At 37.5% G+C, this 21,867-nt stretch overlaps 2 protein-coding genes, 1 long non-coding RNA gene and 1 pseudogene across 3 annotated transcripts; all 4 read left to right on the forward strand.

The window, feature by feature from the left end:
- Nucleotides 1-890: 890 nt before the first annotated feature.
- LOC141905458 (solute carrier family 23 member 1-like) lies at nucleotides 891-5,531 on the forward strand. Its single transcript, XM_074794324.1, has 15 exons — nucleotides 891-920; nucleotides 1,172-1,345; nucleotides 1,562-1,719; nucleotides 1,963-2,057; nucleotides 2,185-2,214; nucleotides 2,287-2,330; nucleotides 2,466-2,647; nucleotides 2,827-2,950; nucleotides 3,283-3,439; nucleotides 3,612-3,761; nucleotides 3,849-3,952; nucleotides 4,157-4,286; nucleotides 4,451-4,594; nucleotides 4,736-4,831; nucleotides 5,017-5,531. Exons 1-15 carry the CDS (start codon nucleotides 897-899, stop codon nucleotides 5,127-5,129), a joined length of 1,725 nt encoding a protein of 574 aa, XP_074650425.1. The 5' UTR covers nucleotides 891-896; the 3' UTR covers nucleotides 5,130-5,531.
- A 3,557-nt stretch (nucleotides 5,532-9,088) lies between these two features.
- LOC141905461 (solute carrier family 23 member 1-like) lies at nucleotides 9,089-13,411 on the forward strand. The gene is made up of 14 exons (XM_074794328.1): nucleotides 9,089-9,112; nucleotides 9,285-9,458; nucleotides 9,697-9,854; nucleotides 10,131-10,225; nucleotides 10,359-10,504; nucleotides 10,662-10,843; nucleotides 11,012-11,135; nucleotides 11,447-11,603; nucleotides 11,734-11,883; nucleotides 11,972-12,075; nucleotides 12,275-12,404; nucleotides 12,567-12,710; nucleotides 12,883-12,978; nucleotides 13,161-13,411. The coding sequence occupies exons 1-14, from the start codon at nucleotides 9,089-9,091 to the stop codon at nucleotides 13,409-13,411; spliced, it is 1,935 nt and encodes a 644-aa protein (XP_074650429.1).
- A 1,077-nt stretch (nucleotides 13,412-14,488) lies between these two features.
- Nucleotides 14,489-15,247, forward strand: LOC141904958 (uncharacterized). Its single transcript, XR_012619231.1, has 3 exons — nucleotides 14,489-14,605; nucleotides 14,823-15,053; nucleotides 15,161-15,247. It is a non-coding gene; the product is annotated as an uncharacterized LOC141904958 (long non-coding RNA).
- Nucleotides 15,248-15,820: 573 nt separating this feature from the next.
- LOC141905463 (angiotensin-converting enzyme-like) lies at nucleotides 15,821-18,647 on the forward strand (annotated as a pseudogene).
- Nucleotides 18,648-21,867: the final 3,220 nt, after the last annotated feature.

Genomic DNA, 21,867 nt, shown 5'->3' on the forward strand with positions numbered 1-21,867 from the left:
GCGACGCAGCATTGAGACTGTGGTTCTCATACATGTGCCACATAATGTCTGACTTTCACATTTGCAATCGTATACCCGTACGTGCAGTTTTGGAATCGAATGAAACACGTTGGACAAAATGATCTGTTGTGAACCTAGGTAGCTGGTTAAAGCAACACCTGGGTTATTTTGTTTATTTTGACAAATCCTAGAGAATATATATCTTTAATAACCATTTTTCAAAAACCTAGGTGCCCTTATTTCCATGGTTACTTAATAAATTGATTTTCAACAAAGTAGGAAACGGTGAAATTGTGAAATTTCCTGATATAAAGATGCACCCAGGGGACCCGGGAAAACGTGTTTTGGAAGTTTGACTCGCAATTACTTAAAAATTAATAAAGATAATTGAAAACGGTAAAAAGTATATAAGACCACATATAGATGGCTATTGATCCTGAAAATTTCAAAAATGTAGATTAAAATTTGTAAGAATTACGAACTTTTGAATGAGCTGAGCAATAATTCAAGTTGAATTATCGGGAAAACGATATCAATGCTTATAACCTCACCAGCGCGCATTGTTGCATTAACTTTATGATTGAGTAACATAGTAAAAAAACTAATTATCAGCTGAGTCAATCAATATTTTCACTTTGTTTCTATCTTTATCCAATCCAGAGATATGAACGAAATAAAAATATTAAACGGGGAAAAAATAGGGACAAAAAATTCAACAATGCGGACCCGGCGGGTACCCAAAAAAATGGCGCCTGGAAACTGTAAAAAGGCTTATTGACAATTCGATCAATATAGCACGAAAACGGGTCATCAGATTTTGATAGCTACATTACGATCGAAAAAAAAAACTTACACATCGTAAGCTCAGAAAGTTCATATGGTATGGTATGGTTAAAATGGTCGTTAGAGATATTCCGAAGGTATTTTTCATTTTCAGCAACAATTCTTTCAAAAATGACGAAGATATTTTCGAACTAGCAATACCGGTACGCTGTGTATTTTTCTACTCTAATAGCATATCAAGCTTTACCATCAATCTGTGATATTTTGAAGCCATTTACATATCTTCATTTCCCACCGCCTTGGATTCATTTTGTCGTGTTGTCGCATTCAAAATACAAAATAACATATATTCTTCAATAATATGTGTTGCTGTTGTCCGATTGCTTAGGATCGAGGGCTCCAAGCCAACGAACTTAAACTTCTTTACAAAGAAAAACATAGTGACTCGAATAGCTTCCCGGTGAATAAAATTCCTTCTCAACAAGTGGATCGCACATCGGATTTATATTACACAATCGAAGAATGTCCACCGTGGTACACATCACTTATATTTGGATTCCAAGTGAGCATGTATTTTTACCATTTAGGGAAAGTGGGTTTTTTTATGTATGAAACGATAGATATGTCAGTATGTCTCATATCTGTATAGGTTGATATTTTACATTCGAATCTAATTGTAAATTCCATGGCCAATTTCAAGCCTGTCAAAAAGCCTACATTATGTTTTTGAGTCAGAAGAAAAAGAGATTGAAGAAAAATTTAGTGGCATTAATTTCAGCATTATGTAACACTGTTTGGTGGGACGATTAACATCCCGTTGTTACTAGCAGAACCTCTGTGTATGGGCAATGATGAGGTGGCAAAAAGTGAACTTATTGGAACTGTTTTCTTCATGGTCGGTATAGGAACGTTACTTCAAACAGTATTTGGAACGAGGTATTTGCTTACGATATGACATACTCTACATATAGTATTTATACTAATGATAAAAAAATCAACCTTAATATGCCCTATTCTAACCTCAAATATAATCAAATTAATCGTCTACACCTACGATCTTGAAGACAGCTAAGTCGGCTCAATATGAGCCCAAACTACTGAATACCCGTTATACCCGAAAAAGGATAGAATCAGCTAGAAAACTCCGCAGAACACGCAAAACATTGTTTTCATCTTCAGATTACCAATCGTACAAGGTTGTTCAGTCGCATTTATAATTCCGACGTTTGCTATTCTATCTTTGCCTAAATGGAAATGTCCTGGTCCTCAAAACGGTAAGCAGCAATCCCACTTCATAAAAGGCTAATGGTATCATTAAATTGGAACATCGCTTAACCGCACGATCGTTGCGTAAACCTATAATTACCGATATGAACGCATTGATTATGTTGCTATTTGTAGCAGCAACTGGTCCGCTGACCAATGTGTCCAGTAATCTAATGGCTACTCAGAAGCTAATGGCTTCAAACCAGTAATTTTTGGGTGCAAACGAAACCAATCAAGTTTTACTCTCTCCCACCGAAGTTTGGCAAAGTCGTATTCGTGAGGTAACGATTCGATAAAAGAATAAAAGAAAAATTCGAAATTGCACGAAGCACGGGGTGACGACCTCTTGAAATATTTTAGAATTTTAACTCAACTACTGCGATTTTATCATAAAAACGACGTCTCTAAAATTTCAGGTGCAAGGAGCAATAATCGGTGCATCCATGATCCAAATCGTGTTCGGATTTAGTGGAATAATGGGATATATACTGCGGTTCATCGGCCCTATAGTTATTACTCCCACCATAAGTCTAGTCGGACTTTCATTGTTTGTACCAGCGGCGGAGATGGCATCTAAACAGTGGTGGATTGCGATATCGTAAGTGTCTCTTTTTTCATTACCACGGTATCATTTCTAATATCCTCCAAGGTGTGGATTTCCTCGATGATTTTTTTTCTTCGGTTTTACCTTATATCCAGCAATTTAGAGCCTAATAGTTCCACATTTATTCAATAGTTGAATTTGAACCCATAAGGATTTATCATTTGTTTTTGTAGGACGGTTATTCTCATAACGATATTTTCTCAATATATGCGTAACATATCGATACCTTGTCTCAAGTACACGAAAGGTCAAGGTTGCACTAGAACGAGCGGTTTTTCTCTTTTTACGCAATTTCCGGTAAGCGATAACAATTTCCCTCCAATAATTTGATAAACATCCGGGGGTTCTATAATGTGAATAGGCCTACATATTCGAGAAAGAGATTCGACTAAGAGGCACTATTTTCGCATTAAGATAATACCGTGGACAACTGAAATGTTCGAATCCTAAAATACATTTCTTTGAATGGAGGCGTTTTTGTGCATTTTTTCGAAGGTGAATGGTTAATCATATTCAGATTTTTGGAAGGGTCCGTTAGTTTTATTTGTACATGTCTTCAATCGGATCGTCATACATATCGAAATGCATCCAAGATACTGTAAAAATAGCTACTGATATTCCTATTTCAGTTGATATTGTCGATCCTTATGATTTGGTTGATATGCTTCGTCTTGACAATAACTGATGTACTACCAAATGAACCTGATAGCTGGGGCTATGGAGCACGAACTGATACTAGATTATCGGTGATTACGCAGTCTTCATGGTTCAGAGTTCCTTACCCAGGTATTGGAGACATTTTTCATTGCAATGCTGTCCTAATGCTGTCAAAGTTCAAGTTCAAGTTCAACTTGTCCCCGTTTGTCGATTTTTTAAGATTTCCAAATATAAGATCACGTGGCTCATCGTCCAATTTCAAATCAAGATCTTCGGGAATATTTTTTATTTTACGATATAGGTCAGTGGGGAATGCCTACATTTAGTGCAGCGGCAGTAGTGGGAATGGTATCTGGAGTCTTGTCGTCGATGGTTGAATCCGTTGGTGACTATTACGCGTGTGCGCGATTATCGGGCGCCCCTCCACCACCAAAACACGCAATAAATAGAGGTACATAACCCTTATACTGACTCACAAGCAGACAGAGTCACGGTGTGTGTGGATGGGGCCCTGTATATTATATTCGTATCATTTCAGGAATAGGAATAGAAGGCGTGGCTAGTCTCTTAGCAGGAGTTTTAGGCACTGGAAATGCCATGACTTCTTATAGCGAAAATATCAGCACTATCGGAATAACTAAGGTTTTTTAGACATGCGCCGAAAGAAAAGCCCGACTGCGAACAAATAGTGTATCACATGAAGCAGCTCACTTGAAATGTCAACCGTCAAAATGAATGCTTATGAATCTTGAAAATAACTGAATGTGTGGGCTTTTCTTTTGTCTCAGGCAAAAAAGTGGCCGTTCCCCTGATGACAAAGATGATAAGCGAGCGTTTTATTCTTAGGTTGGAAGCCGACGCGTAGTTCAGATAGGGGCATTGGTATCACTCGTTTTCGGTATTCTGGGGAAATTCGGTGCTCTGTTTGTGACGATACCTGATCCGGTTATCGGTGGGATGTCTCTGATCATGTTCGGTACGACCTCGCGTAACCGAAGAAGTTCTCTCTTCTTCTTCGACAAAGATCGTGAAATAAAACAGAAAACAAAACAAGAAAACTCCACAACATAGATCTTATGATCATCCACTCCTCGAAAATTCATTTGTTTACATTAATCGTGTTTGATGTATTTTATGCAGGAATGATCACAGCAGTTGGGCTATCAAATCTACAATACGTTGATATGAATTCAACTCGTAATATCTTCATCGTCGGATTCTCTATATTTTCTGGATTAACTCTACCGCATTGGCTGACCACACATCCTGGTGCTATAAATACTGGTAAAAGTATAGACATTTTTTGGAAGTTTTATTTCATAAATCTAAACATTGTGCTTTATTAGATGTATTTGTCCATTTAACCAGTATATTTAAGCCATGGTTAAGCCAGAATAATGATAAAAGATATTGAATCAATTATAGGTGCACCAATAGTTGACCAGATATTCACTGTTCTGCTTTCTACATCGATGTTTGTCGGCGGATTTCTTGCATTTTTCTTAGACAACACAATACCAGGTTTGCAATTTGTAGCAAAGACCCCCAGTTCTACCAGATTCTAAGTCCACACTGGAACAAGTAGCGAACTTAATTTGCATTTAATATACTAGAACTGTGGAGCTGGACCCAAGAAACCTATATTTCGTTTGTCATTTTTAAGTTTCTACCTATTCTGCACAGCCCTCTATTTTCTAATATTCCAGGTACACTCGCAGAAAGAGGTTTGGATAAATGGTGTAATGAAAGTAGCGAAACTGAGTTTCTGAAATTGAAAATAAAGGAAACTCGTCAACGTATGATTTTCCATTCGGAATGAATTTAGTAAGGAAGCACAGATGGACACGATATGTTCCGTTCTGCCCAACGTATGGCGAAGAGACGAATGAGGAACAATTGAAAGTTGTCGGAGATGATCGCGATGAAATAGAATTGTAAATGATATAATGAACTTGACATATTTCAGTTGAAATAGACGAATAACGGATATGTTCAGAATTACGGATATGACACTATTTATGGATCACCAGTACATGTACTTCGAAAATTCTCTATTCGCAATCACATCACTTATGAATACGTAATCAATATATCTCATTAAAAGGCTAGCATATCTCTCCGACACAGAGATGGCGATCTACACAAGTAATAATGAAGTTGAGTATCTAAATGCTACTCTGACAAGCGTTTGTTGACAGAATTGAATGGTTTTGTAAATCTATGCGATCGGTGTCGTTTGTGGTTAATTCAGTTCCGCTGTTTGTCGACTGTTGTGTTTTAACCGACCAAACTGATTGCTCGCCATTTGCGTCTTCGCCTGGGAAGCACCGTCGACAACATCGACCTGAAGACAAAATCGACGAATATGCCTGTCTGAAAAGTAAACGATAAAATGTCATAATACGATGACTAACTTTTAACTGTTGGTAAGATATAGTGGTAACGCATATACTTTATTTTGCATTTTATAAGGAAATGCAAAAATGTTTATTCTGAAAATTAAACTCGGAACGATTATTATCAATTTAAGTCGTATCATTCGGTAAAGGATAAGTAGTTATATTTAAGTTAATAAATAATAAAGGAAATTAGTTATGTAAAACTGATACGCTAACCCCGCATCCAACCCGTTTTGAGATTATGAAAGTGCACGTAATTGGTTAGTTGAGTTTATAAAAAGAGTTAGTTTGACATGGTTATATCGTATTTGCGATGTACGTGAAACGTGTGGTATATAATAGTAATATAGACCGTTTCTGTTTTCAAAAATTCACTGAGACTGAAAGTAAAGGTATGGTTTTTCGATATTTTCCATTGAGAAACAGGCTGCCACTTACCTGAACTCACTGTTCATGCTGCCGTATATGATGACGTTCAAGGCGATTGTCAAACAATATAAGCCTATGGTAACTACATACGCTATTAGAGGCTCTTCGAGGTCACTGTCTACTGTTCGCAGAACGAAAAACGGCGCATAGCCGAAAAAGCTAACGGAACAAATAAACCCGAAAGTTTTTGTCAAACGTAATTCCATCTGAGCCGAATCGCGGCTAGTAGCTATACTGTGTCTGTTTGATTCGGACTCGTTCGACGAATTTTCACTGAATCTGTTCAAAGCCCTCGTAGTTTTTTTCACGTAAATTAGAATCGCCGTATAACAGAATATCATCGTGCAAGCCGGCAGCCCGAAAAGCAACAGTAAGCTGACTATTTTCTGAAATGTTGGAGTATCTGGAATGAAGATACATTTCACGTCCAATCCGTCGTCGTGAGCCTCTTTAAATTCGTCGTACATCGTCGGAATTAGCGAGGCCGGTGGTAAAATCCAACAGATCATTGTTATCAGTACTCGGCCTCTCCGTCTCTCTAAAAAGTCCACGCTATGCACCAGACGTAAATATCGCTGTATAGCGATTGATGACTGGATCAACATGGAAGTACCGTAAAGACACAAGTTTAATATAACGAAAATCTGACAAAACAACTCACCGAAATGCCACGCGTTTGATACAAGCGTACAAACCATTATCGGGCAGAGGATGCCCAGAAAAAGTAAGTCCGGGATGCTGAGGCAAATGACGAGAAATCTCGCCGCCTTCCCGCGAAATAACGAGAACTTAGCTATCGAAATAAGGATCAACACATTGCCGAGTATTCCCGAAATACTGGTTAACGAAATGACCGTTACTCCAATAGTTCGTTCGAGCATCGTGAAAGATTCAGCCATCGTACACAACTGGTTCCTCGGAGCGGCGCTCCACTGTCACATTTACCATTAAATGTCGCCAGATCAAGTTACGAGCGTCCGTTCTTTTTGTGCCGATAACAGTCGTCATCGACATAGATTCATTCGACAGCTCTCTTTCCCTCTCGTTCTCTCTCAATCCATTTCTCTTTTGCTGAGTAGGAAATATAGTTCAAGCTGCGATAAAAATAGTCATTAATTTCAGTGAATGTATATATGTAAATATACATTTTTAACGAAAGCCTAAATCCTGATAAACCTGAACAAACATTGATTAAACACTCAGTCCAATGAAATAAGTACGTAATGAACCATTTATCACCCTCTAAATAATCCAATAGCAAACGATTGGACGATTTGAGGCACTATTTGCCGTTTCATGATGTTAAATCGTCTAAAATATCTGCATCAAATTCAATTTTGCGGGAAAGTGCATCTTTTCGCTGGGAGACTATTCTGATTCGATATTGATAATTCCAACGCTGAAAACTCGTTCAAAATTTGAAACCACTTCGTTGTAAAATGATTCGAGGAGATTCTCACGGTCGAGATACGCGTCGAATCAAAATTAGAGTACATGAATTCTGCATAGCGAAATCGAAAGCGTTTTAGGTCAATACGTTTTCATCGGATACTGACTCCGATGGGTCTGAAGCATCCTTTTTCCTGGATTCAGTTGTTTCAAATCTACAGTTTGAACTAGTTCTAAAAACGAAGTTTATTTTGCTACTCTTAGAATTTAGGAGCAGTTCCCTCTAGAATTTACCGCCCTCAGAATATTGAAATTGCCAATCAAAGGATTTCTGAAGTTGCTTGAGAATTACAGATTCCTGCTAGCTATCTAGCTGAGTTGTGTTGACAGTTCTTCCTCATAGATATTTATAGATAGTTCCTGCTTATCAATGTATCATTCGTTATTTTATTCAAATTCCTACCACGATTTGAATATCTCGTGAAATATCAGTGCCGACAGTTCGTAAAGCGATAAACGCTTGTTCTTTAGTCAATCGTGGTAAATTTACATAGATTCATCTAATGATTACTTAGTGTATATAAGCTAGTCTGAATTTATAACATTCACTGGTCTTAAAGATTTCACTGCGAGGAAGCAACTAGAAAATAGCGAAATAAGTGTAAGTAATCGTCTTTTCAAATCACTGCAAAGGTTTTTGTTCTTTTTCACGAACTCATGTTGATATTTCGATTTATTTTCTATTTCTATAGAATAACGATGAGTCAAGCCGCAGTGATGTTTTTGGTTGTTTTCTTGTTCGTTACGTTCGCCGCCGAAGTGCAAAGCTGTCAGAACCAAGCTGAAATGATCGCTTGTTACGTGTGCAATGCTCATGGCTGTCTGGAGTCGGGTGTAACCAACGAAGAATGTTGTGCAAATACTGAATATTACTTCAAATACTGTGGAGATTGTATGCCAGACATTTAGAAGTTGATGGAAAAAATACAGAAGACATTTTTGTCATGAAAATTGCTTGAAAATGATTTTTCTACTTGGAAATGTTTTCCTTGAGTTTTCTCTATATGCCACGAAACTGTCCCATATTCCATATTTTATCTTATTTTTGAAATGGCACGATTTCTTTCGGGGACAGCTAATCCTGACGTAGGCGTAGCCATTAGCGATGTCACCAAAAAACGAGTAAAATTAGCGCTGGCGGATGAGAGGATTTTTCATGTGCCGGAAGGTAATTGTGTTGCGGCGCCTTTAACAGCAACCGAAAGGCAACCGCTTAAAAATCCCCGTAGGATTTCTTAGAATGAATCTATTCAAAGGAGATTAAGATTGGCGATTGATATCAAATATCGTCCGCATTTAAGTCGAAATTGATTTTTAGATTTTGGTATTTACTTTAAATGTCGTTTGACATTATTCGCGATACTCGATAAGATAGACTAATTGGTAATTCGATCGATATAGTTCAAAACCGGGTCACCAGATTTTGATAATTATATTACTATCGAAAATCAACATCTCAGAAAGTTCATATGGTATGGTAGAATAGATTCTCGAGGATAAAATGGTCGTTAAAGATAGTCCGAAGGTATCTTTCTTTTTTTCAGTGACAGAAATAACAAACATATTTAGATTCAAATACATAACGTAATGTATTTTCTACTAATTTCAAGCCATTTGCGTATCGATCAATTTTTAGTTTTTTGCTTTCAAAAGATAGAAAATACAATTATCTATTTTGCTGTTTTCCGATTGCTCAGGATCGAGGGGCCCAAGCTGCCGAACTTGAACTTCTTTACAAAGAAAAATATAGTAAATCGAATGGCTTTCCAGTGAACGAAAGTCCTGCTCAACAAGTGGATCGCACATCGGATTTATATTACACAATAGAAGAGTGTCCACCTTGGTACACATCACTAATATTTGGATTCCAAGTGAGCATATATTTTTTCCATTTAGGGAAACCGGTTTTCTATATAAAAAGCGATATGTCCGTACGCCTCATATCTGTGTAGGTTGATATTTTACAACGGAGTCAAATTGAGGGGGGACATGGTCAATTTCAATCCGAAAAAATAGTTCACAAGCCTGTCGAAATGCCCATGTCAGATATATTATGGGGGGAAAAAGATTGAAGAACAAATTTAAATCATTGAGTGGCATCAATTTCAGCATTATGTAACATTGTTTGGTGGGACGATTAGTATTCCGTTGTTGCTAGCAGAACCTCTGTGTATGGGCAATGATGAGGTGGCAAAAAGTGAACTTATTGGAACTGTTTTCTTCATGGTCGGTATAGGAACGTTACTTCAAACAGTATTTGGAACGAGGTATTTCCTTGCGATATTGATATGCTCTCCATATTGTATTTACACTAATGATAAAAAAATCATACATACTACAGTAAGGAATCGAACAAAATTGCGAACCTTAGTATGCCCTATTCTAACCTTGTAACAACCTAAACCGTCTACTCCTACGATCGTCAAGACAGCGAAGTGGGCTCAATCTCAGTCTAAACCATTCGAATACCCGAAATACCCGAAAAAGCATTGAATATGTTAGAAAACTCTGCATAACACTCAGAACATTGTTTTCTTCTTCAGATTACCAATCGTACAAGGTTGTTCAGTCGCATTTATAATTCCGACGTTTGCTATTCTATCGTTACCTAAGTGGAAGTGTCCTGGTCCTCGAAACGGTAAGCAGCAATCCTACTGCATAAAAGGTTAATGGTATCATTAAATCGGAACATCGCTAAACCTATTCATTTTGATCGTTGCGTAAACCAATAATTACCGACATAAACGCATTCATTATGTTGCGATTTGTAGTAGTAAGTGGTCCGCTGACCAATGTGTCCAGTAATCTAATGGCTACTCAGAAGCTAATGGCTTCAAACCAGTCATTCTTGAATGCAAACGAAACCAATCAAGTTTTGCTCTCTCCCACCGAAGTTTGGCAAAGTCGTATTCGTGAGGTAACGATTCTATAGAACTTTAGTTCTGGATTTTTAGCACTTGAAAATAGAAAGTTTGAAATTGCACGAAGCACGCGTCGATGACCTCTTTAATCAATTCAGAATTTTAACTCAACTGCTGCGTTTGCATCATATAACGACGTCTCTAAAATTTCAGGTGCAAGGAGCAATAATCGGTGCATCCATGATCCAAATCGTGTTCGGATTTAGTGGAATAATGGGATTTATACTGCAGTTCATCGGCCCTATAGTTATTACTCCCACCATAAGTCTAGTCGGACTTTCATTGTTTGTACCAGCGGCGGAAATGGCATCTAAACAATGGTGGATTGCGATATCGTAAGTGTAACGATATCATTCCAAATATACTCGAGGGTGCGGAATTTCTTGATGCAATAAGGTTTTACCTTATGTCCAGCAATTTAGGGCCTAGTAGTTCAAAAGTTGATTGAGAGATGAGTTTGACTCCATTAGGATGGATGCTATGTGTCATTTGTATTTTTGTAGGACGGTTATTCTGATAACGATATTCTCTCAATATATGCGTAACATATCGATACCTTGTCTCAAGTACGTCAAAGGTCAAGGTTGCACCAGAACGAGCGGTTTTTCTCTTTTTACGCAATTACCGGTAAGCGATAACAATTTCCCTCTAATAATTTGATAAACATCTGGGGGTTCTCTGATAGAAAATACATATTCGAGAAAATGTCGACTAGCAGACACTTTTCCCATCACAATAATCTCGTTGACAACTAAACGCTCGAATCACAAAATTTCTTTCTTTGGGTGGAGGCACTGTTGTGCATCTTTTCAAGTGATTAGTTATTCATATTCTATAGTGCAAAAGACTTTTTTTATCATTTCAGTTAACAAAAATACATGATCTTTCGAAATGCATCCAAGTTACTGTAAAAATAGCTACTAATATTCCTATTTCAGTTGCTATTGTCGATCCTTATAATTTGGTTGATATGCTTCGTCTTGACAATAACTGATGTACTACCAAATGAACCTGATAGCTGGGGCTATGGAGCACGAACTGATACTAGATTATCGGTGATTACGCAATCTTCCTGGTTCAGAGTTCCGTATCCAGGTATTCGATAAATTTTTCATTGCAATCCCAGTTTGTCGATTTTTTAAGATTTCCAAATTCAAGATGACGTGGCTCATCGTACAAATGTAAAAATAAGATCATCGGGAATATTTTGTATTTTACGATATAGGTCAGTGGGGAATGCCTACATTTAGTGCAGCGGCAGTAGTGGGAATGGTATCTGGAGTATTGTCGTCGATGGTTGAATCCGTTGGTGACTATTACGCGTGTGCGCGATTATCGGGCGCCCCTCCACCACCAAAACACGCAATAAATAGAGGTACATAAACCTTTATACTGACTCAGAAACAGACAGAGTCACAGTGCGTGAGGATGGGGCCTTTTATATTTTATTTGTATCATTTCAGGCATAGGAATAGAAGGTTTGGCTAGTCTCTTAGCAGGAATTGTGGGTACTGGAAATGCCATGACTTCTTATAGCGAAAATATCGGCACTATCGGAATCACTAAGGTATTTTTACTTGCAATAAAAGCCCTACTGCAAAGAAATACTTTATCATACGAAGAAACTCACTCGAAATGTCATCTGCCAAAATGAATGTTTATGAATCTTTAAAATAACTGAATGTGTGGGCTTTTCTTTAGTCACAGGCAGAAAAGTGGCCGTTCCCCTGATAATGAATATGATAGGCGAGCTTTTATCTTCCTAGGTTGGAAGCCGACGCGTAGTTCAAACAGGGGCATTGGTGTCACTCATTTTCGGTATTCTGGGGAAATTCGGTGCTCTGTTTGTGACGATACCTGATCCGGTTATTGGTGGGATGTTTCTGATCATGTTCGGTACGACCTCGCGTAACCGAAGAAGTTCTCTATTGTTCTTCAACAAAGATCGTGAAATAAAACATGAAACATAACAAAAAACTCCACAATAGTTCTTATGATCATCCGATCCTCGAAAATTCATTTGTTTACATTATCATGTTTCATGTATTTTTAATACAGGAATGATCACAGCAGTTGGGCTATCAAATCTACAATACGTTGATATGAATTCAACTCGTAATATCTTCATCGTTGGAGTCTCCATATTTTCTGGATTAACTCTACCACATTGGCTGAACACTTATCCTGGTGCTATCAATACTGGTAAAAGTCTAGACATTTTATTCTATTTCGAATCATTAGATTTGGTTTGAGTGGAAGTTTTATTTCATATATCTAAACATTGTCCTTTATTAGATGTATTTGTCCATTTAACCAGTATATTTAAGCCATGATTAAGCCAGAATAATGATATCAGATATTCAATCAATTATAGGTGCACCAATAGTTGATCAGATATTCACTGTTCTGCTTTCTACATCGATGTTTGTCGGAGGATTTCTTGCATTTTTCTTAGACAACACAATACCAGGTTTGTCATTTGTTACAATGACCTCCAGTTCGTCCAATTCTAAAGTCCAAATTAGAACAAGTAGCGAACTTAATTTGCATTTATTCTACTAGAACTGCGGAACTGGATCCATGAAACTTATATATTTCATTTTTTACAAGTTTTTACCATTCCGCTCGGCCCTCTATTTTCTAATATTCCAGGTACACTCGCAGAAAGAGGTTTGGATAAATGGTGCAATGAAAGCAGCGAAACTGGAGATACTGAAATTGACAATGAAGGAAACTCGTCAACGTATGATTTTCCATTAGGAATGAATTTAGTAAGGAAGCACAGATGGACACGGTATGTTCCGTTCTGTCCAACGTATGGCGTAGAGACGAATGATGAACAACTGAAAGTTATCGGAGATGATCGCGATGAAATAAGAAGATCAAGCGTAGTGACAGTTTAACCTTAGCCAAAATAAAGTATATCCACAAAAGCACAGTATCTTTATTTTTTTCATTTTCACCAATCTATCGTGTAATAACGAATTCGGCCGGGAGAACTACCATCTCGTAATAAGATCTGAAACTCACTGCCTGGCCCATATGGACCACGTTCTTTAAGCTCTCAATTTCCCCTTAAAACATAATGTTATTATATTATCACATATTTTCTAATGAAATTGGATGGGATATTAATGAAAATGCCAATATCAGAATACAACGGCATTTCTGATCCCATCCCAAATCTGCGAAAACAACCCAAGCTTTTTAAACTTGAAGTGCTGAAGCCTTCTGGAAGCAGATGCAAGTGTACAAGAAATAGCCGATACACTGTAGTTTAAGACATATTGCAAACTTCGAAGGACAGCATATATTATCATATCTTCGGTTGATTTATTCTAATCATTTGCGTCTTATATATATATATATATATATATATATATATATATATATATATATATATATATATATATATATATATATATATATATATATATATATATATATATATATATATATATATATATATATATATATATATATATATATATATATATATATATATATATATATATATATATATATATATACAGCACGATTTGAGCGGCAGTATCAAGGACCAAAATAACGGTATCGACCTGGTTCGGGCAACATCATATGGTATTCAGTCAATGATATAATCTTACTCAGCTGTCTACGAAGGATCAGTGATATCCGATTGTTCGAATCCTCTTATCTTTTCATGCGATTCATCAGACTTTTTAAAGTCACGTCATATGGAGCGAAGTTCTTGATCATCCAGTCAGTGACATCAAACATCTTGGCTTAGATCAATCACTTCGAATTAGCAAGGATTATGAATAGCTGAATTCTATTGATATTCGATATCGAGTTTGCGATGAATAGTAATTAAAATAAAAATGAAAATAATAATTAAACCGGCCTCCAACTGATGTTACTCCTCTGTGAAATTTATCGATAAGCAATAACTTCAAATTCTAATGCTATATCAACAGTAACAGTTGTCACGGCCCACAGAGCTTAAACAATGGAACATGTGTGAAAGACAAGCAAGGCACTTTTGCTATGAAAATGACTCCGAAATCATGGAATAAATTATAGGAGTTACAAACGTAGAAATAGTTGGAGTAACAAAGGTAAGAAAAAATGAATTTAGTCGTGAACAGAGAAACATATACAGTATGCGTTAGAAATGGTACCTTTATGAACTATCAATTTTTCGCAATGTTGGCTCATATACATACAAGCCTCAGGTCGACCACGATTCTGAGAGGGTTTGCCGGTTTTTTTTTTAGTCTGGAATTTTCGTAGGAAATACGTGTGTATCATGTTTTATTTCTTTGTATAATCTAGTCGCCATGCAGCGAATTCAGTTTTACGCGATCGTATGTACTCTATGGCTCATCGCTTCCAAAATTCTCGCCGACGACAACAGAAGGAACGGTCATGAAACAAACAGAGGAAATGCCTTGCAATATTTCGACGATTTAAAGTCGCTTGAAGGAATTCTTAAAAGGTTGAATACAAAGTTTCATTGCCTGGTTTCGGAAAAATCTACTCAACCCTATGGCATTGAAAAGATACGTAAGTGCCTGATGTATTCGGGAATGTAACAAGCTTAAGTGACAAAACAGCAAAGAACTTTTGTTTCAAAGTCTTCGTCCTACATACATTCTTTCGTTCGGTTTTAGTGTCGGAAAAAACTGCGAAATCACTGATAAAAACATCTGAACACTTAGCGACAGCGCTCTCCCGGTGGACTTCATTGATTCAGTACAACTTACATTCAAATACTAAAAACCAGCTTATCAAAGAGATTGTAAGTTCTACATAGTTTACCAATACAAAATCGTAAGAAAGAATCTTATGTTACTTTTAATGTAATTACAGCAACCATATTTCAATGATATCAGCGTTAAATGTGACTCGGTCATGTTTAGTCGACTGTCGTTCTTCAATGCATCCAGATTATCCAAATCTACTCGACGCTTATTCAACGCCAGCCTAGGATATTTCAGAGATAATCCCCCGAACCAGGCCCTACAGTAAGCGAATCTCTCTTACCTACACCACTGTATTGTGACGATTGGAACTCGCGTAATATGCAAAATAGAGATGCCATTTTCGACCGTAAATTCTAACCTGAGCGACAACAACAAAATCAATATGTAATTGCATTTTCAGACGTGCTTCGGAACTAGCGAAAAATATTTCGGAAATCTACGAAGCCGCGCGTGTCTGTCTTGAAGGTCGGTGTTTAGACATAGACGAGATACAGGTCGTATTACAAAAAACAACCGATTACGACAAAGCTCTCTTCATATGGCAAAAATGGCGGAACGAAACGGGTAGAAAAATGAGGAAACCTTTTGAAGAACAGATGTCTCTCTATAGACAAGGTAATAAGATGCAAGGAAGCTGGTCCGCGAATAATTCGAAATGACGTAAACTCGCTGAATTTCATGAAATATGAGACACATTTTTTACCGTTACTTTCAGCCAACCACGATCCATCGCGATATTGGAACGCAAAATCGATACATGAACCGGATGTCCCCGACGTCGTCACCAGACTCTGGACTGAAATATCACCTTTCTACACAGAATTACATGCTTACGTGCGTCACCATTTGATTAAGATGTATCCTGGAAAACTAAAGCGTAATGAACCAATTCCAGCCCATCTATTCCGTATGTTAAACTCTTTTTCTTCCCTATTCAAGTTCATCGCGTTGATGTGAATTTTTCAAGCTCCTTTCATACAGGATCATATGGTGGCTGATAAGGGCCATAGCGTAAAATTCCTGGTATGTAAATGAGGGCGCCAGAACGCCAGAACGCCAAAACGAAAAAAAACGTCCAATTTTCTCTAAAAGTTCGTTTTGGCGCGCCAAAACAAAGAAAATTTCGTTTTGGCGCGCCAAAACAAAGAAAATTTCGTTTTGGCGCGGTTATTTCCGTTTTGGCGCCTCCGCCAAAACAAGCATTCAACCACAGTAAAATTATTTTTCAATTTGGCGCGTTGATCTTGTGTGTAATTTGCATAAATTTGCATATATGAAAATATTTTACGTATATATAGAATTATTTTACGTGGTTTAAAGTTCGTTTTGGCGGGGGCGCCAAAACGAAAGTTCGTTTTGGCGCCACGGAATATTCTCCGTTTTGGCGCGCCAAACGAACTTTTAGAGAAATTTCGACGTTTTTCGTTGTTTTGGCGTGGGCGCCAAAACGAAAGTTCGTTTTGGCGGGGGGGGCCAAAATGAAAGTTCGTTTTGGTGGGGGCGCCAAAACGGAATTTTCTTTGTTTTGGCGCGCCAAAACGAACTTTCAGAGAAAATTGGACGTTTTTTTTTTGTTTTGGCGTTCTGGCGTTCTGGCGCCCTCATTTGTGTACCAGGAACTTTACGCTATGGCTCTTATCAGCCACCATAGGATCATGGATGCAAGTCTAAGTCCCTTGTGGAACCATTGTACAAAACTGATCAAAGAATTGGATTATCCAATCATTTTGAATTTCAAATTACCTTACTGTTATCGGGCTTTCGTTATTGCTTATACTCAGTGTTTTGGAACAGACACAACGGCGTTTCTGTTGTTTTATACAGGAGAGATGTACGCTATGAATTGGGACATGTTAACGCATGAAATGTTGCCTTTTCCAAAAAGTAAAAGTCCAGACTTCTCAGACGAAATCAAACGCATGAATCCTTCGCCAACTGGTATTTTCAAAATGGCCGAAGATTTCTTCACGTCAATTGGAATGCCAGCAATGACTAAGAAATTCTGGAAGTACAGTCATCTGGAACAACGCAAAGATGGCGGGCACATCAGTTGTCACGGGACGGCATGGGACATGGATTCAAAAAAGAAGGACGACTACAGGTCTAAAAACAAATCTTGACACTGAAAATAAATCTTTACATTGATGAATAATTATGGTGAAATTGTAAAACTGATAGCAATTGTAACATTAAAGATAGAATGGTAATTGTAATTTTCTATTGTTGTATAGGATATTATTTTGCGCAAAGCCAAACATGATGAGTTTTCAAACCGCCCACCACGAGATGGGACACATCCAGTACTACATGGCATATAAGAATCAGCCTTTAAAGTTCCGTAGATCTGGAAACTCGGCATTCCACGAAGCGACCGGAGATACTGTGACGCTTTCAGCAATGAGCTTGAATCATCTGCACGCGTTGAAAATCTTCCAAGATTATAATGCTACCGATGAGGGTAAGTTTTGTAGAAAGAAATGTTTTAAATCAAATCAGCATTTTTAGTAAAACTTTAAATCGAAGGTTCATATTTATAGGAACTAATATCAACTATTTGTTTAATATGGCTATGGTGAAATTACCCTTGTTGCCGTTCGCGATGTCTTTAGCCACATGGAGATGGGGCGTGTATAACGGCACAACGCCTCTCGGCAAATTGAACAGTGAATGGTGGCAGATACGGTAATTTCATCATTTTACATGTAAATATATCCGCAAAAAACCTTCAATAATGGCCTCCGTCGATGTCGTGTGCTATCACGCATTCTCTTAGTTACACAAGATCAGAATCTCTTATTCTAGGAAGAGGTTCCAAGGTGTCGCCGCACCTGTCTCCAGGTCGGAAGATGATTTCGACGCCGGCAGCAAATACCACATTGCTTACGAGAATAAGTATATAGTGTAAGATGATCATTCAATCATTATCTAAACATCGACAACTTTAACCCAAGCCAAAGGGTATAATATGATATTATATGAAATTTGATTTTCTTTTTTTCTGATTTCGTAGGTATTTCCTTTCCGTTGTATTGCAATTCGAATTTTACCAATCGCTTTGCAACGTATCGGGCCACGCTGGCCCTTTGCATCAGTGCGACTTCTATCAATCGAAAAAGGCCGGGAGAAGGTTCAGGTACCACACAAAAACGAAATCAAGAAGAAGTTTAAGCTGAATTCAGGTTCTTCAATTCAATGTTTCGTTTTTGTTTTCAGTGACTTCCTGAAACTAGGGGCAAGCGTCCCGTGGAAGAGAGCTAAAGAAGAATTCACCGGTTCATCCGATATCGAGGCAACATCTTTGTTAAGCTATTTCCAACCGTTATACAATTGGCTTCACCAGTACAATAGCGAAAATGGTGTTTACGTAGGTTGGTGATGTAAATAAAACGTTTAAGATGCAACAGAATAAAACTCCTCGTTGTCTTGTTTGTTTTTACGACGTAGTTACTGACCTCTGAAATTTACCATGAAATTTACCTCAACGCAATATTACCTCAACGCCATTATTATGGTGGCAGATTCGGGCCTTACTAAAAAATTTTTCTGTACGGCTAAAGCAACTATAAAAAATTTTTCACACTGGCCCGTTTTATCAAAGGTTTTGAATTCTCGCACGAGAAAACCAAACTTTTTGAATTCTCGCGCGAGAAAACTAAAAAACGGGCCAATGTGAAAATTTTTTTATCGTTGCTTTAGCCGTACAGAAATTTTTTTTAGTATGGCCCGAATCAGCCACCATACATTATATATCCACAAGATTCCTGATGTTTATCGATGGAAAATTACGAAAGTATTTCACATAGACATTTCGATGTATGGAAAATAACCAAGCTATCGTGCTAGGTTTATCGATGATGGTGCTAACCAACGACAAATTGATGAAGTGCGTCATTATACAAAAATAAATGAAATCCCCCGTATATTGTCCATCCAAAGCGAACGGAAGGCCTCCTGACATGCGGATAAAACCGAACGCCGCATAACGAATCAAATGGGAAAGAATTTGTATGCAGGGCACGACGCCCCAGCGTGGACTAAACAGTGTAAATGATTTCATCACAGTCGTCCATCTTCCCGCAGGCCTAAACACACAGCCACGCGCTATAGACGCTTAGCTCGGCGCATTAACGCTTGTCGAGCGGCAGTAATTGGAGAGAAAAGTTATTACAATTAACGATGATAAATCAAATAAATAAACGGATAATTAACTGATCTGGAGACTCACTCGCAATGGTTATTATTGAATAGTCAATTGTGAATAAATTAGCTGAATTTTTCCCTAATGAAAAAGCTCCTCGGGCTGGTCGGCCGCAACTGTCGAGTACGTAGCACTACACTTGGAGTACGTGGGATTGATCGGGAGATTTTCTCGAAGATTCGAGAATAAAAAATATATCGTATATATATATATATCGAAATTATCAATTCATATTCACTTAAACCTTCAATTCGAGGTTTAACCTCTGGGTAATGGCAGCATTTGTTCCCATTACGTAGAATGGTATTATTATGTGTTTAATGTCTATATTCTACTTCGAGTGCTTTTATGCATTTTTTCGTGGCTTATACTTATCGAATGAACGAGCTAATGAATGACGCGGTGCCTACAAGTAAATATAACGCAATTGAATGTTTTTCTAACTGATTGATATGACGTTGATGCATGAAATATTGGTTAATATGTTGAAAGAGCTATTGAAGATCGGCGACACATTTCTTCGTTACTACTCTCATAGTAAACGCGTTCGTATCCAAGCGTTCGACTGAATCAACTGATAAATTTCAAACCAACTCGAACATAATTGTTATGGATGTAACGCTTAATAAATAAAAGCTCTGATTATACAATGCGACGGCTAAAATCTCATTTCATCTCAGACATTCTAAAGAGCTGACAAAATTGTTGTATTTTTATAAGAACGAGTTCTTTGTTTTAGGCCTTCGTGCAAACATGAAATTTGTCATATATCAGCCTTCCTTCACTTTTACTTACATGAACTGCAGTTGAATTTTGTATTTTCTGTATCGAATAATTCTCATGAGAAATGTAATTGGCAATCCTCTACCAACTGAATTTCTGTTCTCTGTGTAGGGTGACAAAACTAAGTCCACCTTTGGGCTGGGTGCAGGTTATTGCATCCTCCCCCGGCAGGGATTCGAGGATGAGGTTATTGATACGCATCATATTTAACTATATTGCACGTCACTACCATTACATATCATACCTATTATCAAAGAAACGTACAGGAAAATTGTTACACACTAAAAAAAACTTATACTAGTTTCTGCTATTTCAGTGCAAAGAAAACGAATTAACGGAAACATTAGAGAAATCATTTTGGTTGCAGATGATGAGCCAGTGTGAAGTGAATGAATTATTCATCCGAGGTGAAACATAACGTCTCGACATCGGCCCAGATTTTTTGTCGAGAGCGCGCGAAAGTCAATGAAAAACCATGAATAATTGAACGAAAGATGGTTACGAAAAATCGGTTCAATCGACCCGGAACCCGGAATTGATGCAGCCTTCGAAGCGATAGTATTATCTTTAGTTCTCGCATCACATCGCACGTTTGGTATCTTTACCACACAAATTGCCGCATTAAAACAACAATGAAGGTTAGAGCGCCGGCTTCGCTTTAAAAACAAACTACCGTGTATCTGTGATGATAAAATGTGTATTTTTGAAGTCTTAAAAAGCGTTTCATGTTTATATACATTGGTATCTATTATGCGTTATATATAGGGTTCTGTGTGAGTCGATTTCCACTACGTCATAGTATTGGCGTTTCAAAATAATAATAATAATAGCACTTGTGAATTTTGGCGTTTATTCTGCAATTATATATACATGTATATATATTTCATGACTCTTATTTCATTTTTGAGAGGGTGTGCACTACGACATCAATAAATCGGGTATAGACTGGTTGCCGGTCAGTTCAATTCAAAAATCAATATACTCAAATCCAAAATAACTTTATTGATCCATAATGTTATATGATTTATATCAGACTAAATATTCTCGACAATATTAAGCAATATGTGTTATTTTTCAAGGCGGCAATAACACTTTCAAGCTAGGTTTTCTTGTTATAACATTTCTGTAACTGGTGCAGATTTCTGCCCTATTGTTTTGCAAAAATAGAGTCGTGTATTTTTGTGTCGAACAGTAAAGAGTTGGGTTTCTACGGTGGTGCATCCCTGACACACCTAACCAGTGCCCGTGCTATACATCGTTCTGGGTAAACCAGAAATAATATGCGCGTCAACATAGAAATCGGTGGATCATATATTTTTCTCACGAGATTGGCCTTCGATTCGCAGATGAGCTGCTCGTCAAGAACAATCAATATGAGATAGAAGTTCAATAGCATTGTGCAATAGTTCATTACATCCGAAAAACGAAAATATTTTAGTTGAAGAAAAACTGTGCATTAAGTTAATTAGCAATTTTCATATGCGCGCGTGCTGGCTGCGCTGGCATAGTTTTCAGACATCACTCTTGAATATCAGTTAGTATAGTATCAATGAAAGTTAGGCTGTTATTTGCATTTTTCATGAGCGAATACAGCGTAACAGCGCCAGTATGAAGTAGACCGTTGATATATCAC

The sequence above is a fragment of the Tubulanus polymorphus genome, chromosome 5, assembly GCF_964204645.1.
Source record: "Tubulanus polymorphus chromosome 5, tnTubPoly1.2, whole genome shotgun sequence".
NCBI classification, from domain to species: domain Eukaryota; kingdom Metazoa; phylum Nemertea; class Palaeonemertea; order Tubulaniformes; family Tubulanidae; genus Tubulanus; species Tubulanus polymorphus.

Excerpts from the sequence above, each read along its gene's own strand:
- LOC141905458 (XM_074794324.1), top strand. The coding sequence starts at position 897 with ATGGTCGTTAGAGATATTCCGAAG. Across the intron at positions 2,215-2,286 it reads TCCGCTGACCAATGTGTCCA|TTTTACTCTCTCCCACCGAA; the intron begins GTAATCTAATGG and ends AAACCAATCAAG. Across the intron at positions 3,440-3,611 it reads GTTCAGAGTTCCTTACCCAG|GTCAGTGGGGAATGCCTACA; the intron begins GTATTGGAGACA and ends TTTACGATATAG.
- LOC141905461 (XM_074794328.1), top strand. The coding sequence starts at position 9,089 with ATGGTCGTTAAAGATAGTCCGAAG. Across the intron at positions 10,226-10,358 it reads GTGTCCTGGTCCTCGAAACG|TAGTAAGTGGTCCGCTGACC; the intron begins GTAAGCAGCAAT and ends TGCGATTTGTAG. Across the intron at positions 11,884-11,971 it reads AAAACACGCAATAAATAGAG|GCATAGGAATAGAAGGTTTG; the intron begins GTACATAAACCT and ends GTATCATTTCAG.